The 5,175-nt window shown below is 31.7% G+C and overlaps 1 protein-coding gene across 1 annotated transcript; it reads right to left on the bottom strand.

The window, feature by feature from the left end:
• Positions 1–741: 741 nt before the first annotated feature.
• Positions 742–3,582, bottom strand: LOC141623284 (homeobox-leucine zipper protein ATHB-40). Its single transcript, XM_074439377.1, has 3 exons — positions 3,223–3,582; positions 2,642–2,952; positions 742–1,240 (listed from the first exon to the last, which is right to left on the bottom strand). The coding sequence occupies exons 1-3, from the start codon at positions 3,302–3,304 to the stop codon at positions 953–955; spliced, it is 681 nt and encodes a 226-aa protein (XP_074295478.1). The 5' UTR covers positions 3,305–3,582; the 3' UTR covers positions 742–952.
• Positions 3,583–5,175: the final 1,593 nt, after the last annotated feature.

Raw genomic sequence — 5,175 nt, 5'->3', positions numbered from 1 at the left:
TTAATCCGAGGCCCAACAGAAAATCTTGGATTTCAGATACTTGTAAAGTTATAGCCTTATAGGCAATATGGCCCAATGCTCAATTGAACATTGTACTTGGTATATCACAAATGTTTCCTGTATAATAGGCGCAAGTTTTTTAATAAAGCGGTCTCTTATCATAAAAAGTAAATTTATTCCTTTAATTACAAGCCTAATAAAAAAACCCTGGAAATATACCATGAGATTTAAAGAGGAGGCGCTTCTGTAGGAAAGTCTTTTTTTTTTTTTTTTTTTTTTTTTGTGACAACAAAGACTACAAAGTTGTTGTTAATATGGACTCTACGGGATATGCTTGCCAATGGTCGTAACTCGTAAGTTACCTTTTTTAGTTTTAACTTTTGAACAAGATTGTCTCCTCATAAAAAGAGTTCATTCATTGAAACATGATCGAATTTTAATTAATTTATTACGAGCTGGAAAAGAAAAAAAGTCCAGATGTTACATGAAAATAAAAGAAATAGTTATTGAACTGAGCTTTACTATAAGACAAACTTTTAGAATAATTTTTATTTTCTTGGCAATGATAAACTTTCATAAATAAAAGGAAATAACAAGTCTATAAAGCATTCATTTATACTACAAACATGGAGACATTAGAACCCCTAAACTACTTGATATCGAACTCATGGAAGAAAAATTATAAGCAGACGTAAATGAAAAAGAAAAACATAGGAGTACATCTTTAGCACAAAACACTAATAACAACAAAACGCAAATAATTAATTTATAGAAACACTTAGTCTAGTGTCCATTACATTCATGCTAAATTACATTTCACATCAAATATGAAATAAGCAACCTAATATTAATCATAACATAATTTACAGCCCCAGCCCAGATGGTTAATTATCTACACTAGAAATTAGCTAAACTTATTTTACATAACTAGTTTAATTTAATCTTAGTTAATTCAAATGCCATAGAGATTAGTCATCCAATCCATGTTGGACACGACGTAATCGTTGTCGGGGCCATAGAACATGACATCTAAGCAGCCTGCAGTTGCCATTCCATATTGATCGTTGAATAGTTGAGGGTCCATGACATTAGTTTGATACTCAATAGTCATGGAGGAACTTGGACTGTTACTTGAATGAATTTGATTAGGAGATGATATTGATGAAGATAATGTTGTTTTCTCTTGAAGCTTTTTTACCTCCTTTTTTGTATCCTTTAGTTCATCTTTCAAACTTAACACCTAATCAATAAAAAATTGGTTAGAAATAACATGACATAATAATTTATACATTTATTTGAAATAACAAATGTTTAGGATTGATTTTCATAAATCATTTAAGTGAAGTCAATTTTGGGATAAATATATTAGTATAGTTATAATTGTTATGGTTAAGGAGAAATAAATGTTAAAGATTATTTTTTCAAGTCTTTTCCGATCTTCTCCTCTCAGAAACCGATAAAATAATATGTAGGCAAAATACAATGCATTTTATGTGTCTATGAGAGGAAACGGTTTGAGAGAAGACTCAAAAGAACAAAGAAAAATCCAATGTTTTTAGTTAAATTTTTTGAAAATTTTCAAATTTTCCTTAAGAAATTTATCGTTCGTCCCCTTTAAAAATTTTTACCCCTTTAACGGGAAATTCTGGCTCCGCCAGTGCATATGACAAATTGGCATATTCGTAGATGTTTCCTATAGTATTAATTTTTCAACGAATTGAAAGCTAGAACAAGTGGTCCAAAGGTCTAACACAAGGACACTAGCCTCTCCTTAATTATGTTAGTCCTTATAAAACTATTCCTATAAAAGTTAGAACGTACGAAGAAACCCCCACCTCCTATTGTTTAAAATCAATGACATACATACATGCACTAGCATTATTACTTCTTTCAAAAGAAAAGAAAAAAATAAAAAAAAATATTGAGATGCACTATGCCACGCACTTTGTGATGTGCATTTTTTGTCCTACACTTTGGTTTTATTCCTCAAGATAGATCTTAAAATGAACTACTCTATGTTGTTTTCTACTTTTATCCCATTTGAATCCGAACTTTATATGAAAACTAAATATTAACGATCAAGATTGAGATGACCAGAACGAGAATATAGACTACATATACTGATATACAGAAGGGACGTATGCATACACAAAAAATGTGTTGTGGATTATGAAAGATGTACATGAATCCATGTGGCAAAAGAAATACTCCCTCTGTTCCGGTCGTTGTCCTTTTTCATTTTTAAGTGTCTCAGTCAATTGTTATCCTTTCTATTTTAAGAATGAATTTGATGAGTAATTTGATCATTCGTACTCAATTTGTCCACTTGTCATTTACTAATTAGCTTCCTCCTCTTTTCTTGATATTTGTGCAAAAAAAACAAAGGATAACAATTGACCGGAACAGAGGGAGTAATTTTTGTGAAGGAGTTGTTATCTGCTCTAATAATGAATCATTAGTTTTGTTTAAGTTCGGATCCAGATTATTATTATTATTTGAATATATGTTTGTAAATTATTTAATTTGCAGGACATATCCAATAAATTCATTTTTTTGACAATGACTTTGTATCACGTGCATGGACGACACTATTTGCAAATACTAACTTATAAAATATACTCCGTAGGTTTGATTTAATTACCTCAGTTTCCAAACGACATTTTTCAACAACAAGGTTTTCATGCTTCTTCTTTAACTCGGAGTACTCTTCCTCCAACCTTTTGGTTTTCCAGCGAGTCCTACGGTTTTGGAACCAAACCGCAACCTGCCTCGGGTGCAAACCTACCTCCGCCGCTAGCCGGTCTTTACGTTCCGACTCTAGCTTGTGATCACACCCGAAGCTTATTTCCAACATGTTCACTTGCTCATCACTTAACTTTCTCTTCTTCAAGCAACTTGCACTTCCTTCCGCTTTACTCTTCCTCTTACGACGTCGTTTTATTGGTTGATCCCCTATACAAAGTTATTTCAAATAATGTCAATTGGTTACATCATTTAAAGACAACATTATCCAAATAAATGAAAATAGGTCTTTATCTATAAACGAACCATCTATAATATACTCCGTCAGTCCCAATTACTCGTTTAACTTTGATTATACGTGAACAAATAAATGAGACAGTGTCATGTACAATATCATGTTTAAATAATATACTCCGTAATAGGTTTCAGGTTCGAATGTCTCGTAATCCTACGACATAAAATAGAAGTAGAATTATATACCTTGTTTAGGAGCAACTTGATCAGGGTATAAACCGGAGTAGATTTGAGAGATTAAATCAGCCTCATTACCTTCAACTTGCATGGTTCAATGATTAATTAAAGTGCTAAATATGTGCTATAATTAGGTTTCTCAAATTAAAGTTTTCTAACACTTCGTTGCTTCTCGCTTTTAATTTTCTTTTTTTCTCTAGTGTGTATTTAATTTGGTGTGGGAAATGAGAAAGCACGGGGTAAATTTTTTGGGATGAGACAAGGACGCAATGCAACTAGGAAGACTTCATATATATAAAGGGTGAAGCAAAGGGCTTTCAAAGAGAATATTTTAAATTAATAAAGATAATCACTATATTCATCTAAGATAAGGGGTCATTTAAATGCACACAAACTATTAAATAAGACTGTCTCATAAAATTAAAGAACTGTAAATAATTTGAGCCGGTTTATAGAATCCTCGGAATCAGGTCGATCAAAGCTCGGTTCGAAATCAGTCAAAACTGATTCCGAGCTGAGGTGGACTAAATCTTAGCCGATTCCGAACTTGGTTGGTAATCTTGGATTGGAAGCTCGATTAGACTCGTTTTATTTTTATTATTATTATTATTATTATTTAATTTTGGCCTTTTACGATTATTTTTGTCCTTTATAAAATGTTATTTTAACATTTATGATTATATTTTTATTATATTTGATAATTATTTTATATTTGCATTATCCTTAAAATATACTCCCTCCTATTCTTAATAACCCTCCTCTTTCATGGGGGGCACGGGAATTAAGAGAAGGGAGTATTATATGGTAAAGTATTGTAGTGGGATAGAAGATTGGAGAGAGGGAAGATATTGTGTGATTAAAATAAGTATTGTTGTAGGGTGGGGTGATTAAAATAAGTATAAAAGTTTGCCAAATAAGGAAATAGGGAGAGTATTGTGAACAGACGAAAAAGGAAATAGGGAGAGTTATTTAGAATAGGAGGGAGTATTTATTTTTAATTTGATTTAAAAGTTAAAGAAAGTAAAGAAAATAATGATTTAACCGAGTTCGAGTTGAGCTCGGGCCTAATTTGAGCCGATTTCGAGCTTAAGTCCAAGTTTTCGAGCCGATTTCGAACCACTCGAGCTCAAGCTCAAGCTCAAATCGGCTCGGTTACACCCCTGTTGACATAAATAGTAAATACCTTCTAAAATATGATTATAGTATGACTTACTAGTAATATAATACTGATATAACGAGATGACAAAAATAAAAATAGGGATATTCTACATGGTATCTCTCAATTTTTTTCGACTTTTTACATGGTACCCTTACAGTTCTTAAAACATTCATGGTACCCCTAATTGTTGTTATTATCACTAAGTGTATCCTCAATCTTTATTTTCCGTCAATTAAACTCAGTTTTAGGCGTTAAGTGATTACTTGGACGCGTAACCAAACTTGTCTTTTATCATCCCATAACATAAGGACTCTTTCAGGCTCAATATTCATCTTTGGACGTGATAATTTGGCGGGAGATCAATAAAGTTTTCGTCAAAAAATTTTTAGCCCATATATATCAATAAATATTAGGATCGAGATGGATATTGAGCCTAATAGAGTCCTTATGTCATGGGATAATAAATGACAAGCTTGGTTACGCGTCCAAGTCATCACTTAACGCCTAAAACTGAGTTTAATTGACTGAAAATAAAGTTAAAGGGTACACTTAGTAATAATGACAACAATTAGGGGTACCATGTATGTTTTAAAAAGTGTTGGGTTAATGCTTTATTTTGTCTTTTTATAATATTGTTGTATACTTGTATGAGTGACGGTATTTCTTTTTAGTTTATTCACCAATACTAAATATTTATTTTGTAGACGGTTTTTACAATCCTTTTAAATATAAAACTTTATTTTTTAATTGATAGTAGTAACTGAGTGTTGGCTAATAAAATAACTGTTTTATAATGTATGATA

Source organism: Silene latifolia, chromosome X (genome assembly GCF_048544455.1).
Source record: "Silene latifolia isolate original U9 population chromosome X, ASM4854445v1, whole genome shotgun sequence".
Classification (NCBI taxonomy): Eukaryota; Viridiplantae; Streptophyta; class Magnoliopsida; order Caryophyllales; family Caryophyllaceae; genus Silene; species Silene latifolia.
Note: the sequence above shows the minus strand (reverse complement) of the source record. Positions and strands in the feature narration are given on the sequence as shown.

What these genes read in the sequence shown, in the direction of transcription:
- LOC141623284 (XM_074439377.1), bottom strand. Translation starts at nt 3,304, where the DNA reads ATGCAAGTTGAAGGTAATGAGGCTGATTTAATCTCTCAAATCTACTCC. An exon ending in TCAAGTTGCTCCTAAACAAG is followed by an intron (nt 2,953 to 3,222) that starts GTATATAATTCT and finishes AACTTTGTATAG; the next exon opens with GGGATCAACCAATAAAACGA. An exon ending in AATGTCGTTTGGAAACTGAG is followed by an intron (nt 1,241 to 2,641) that starts GTAATTAAATCA and finishes TTTATTGATTAG; the next exon opens with GTGTTAAGTTTGAAAGATGA.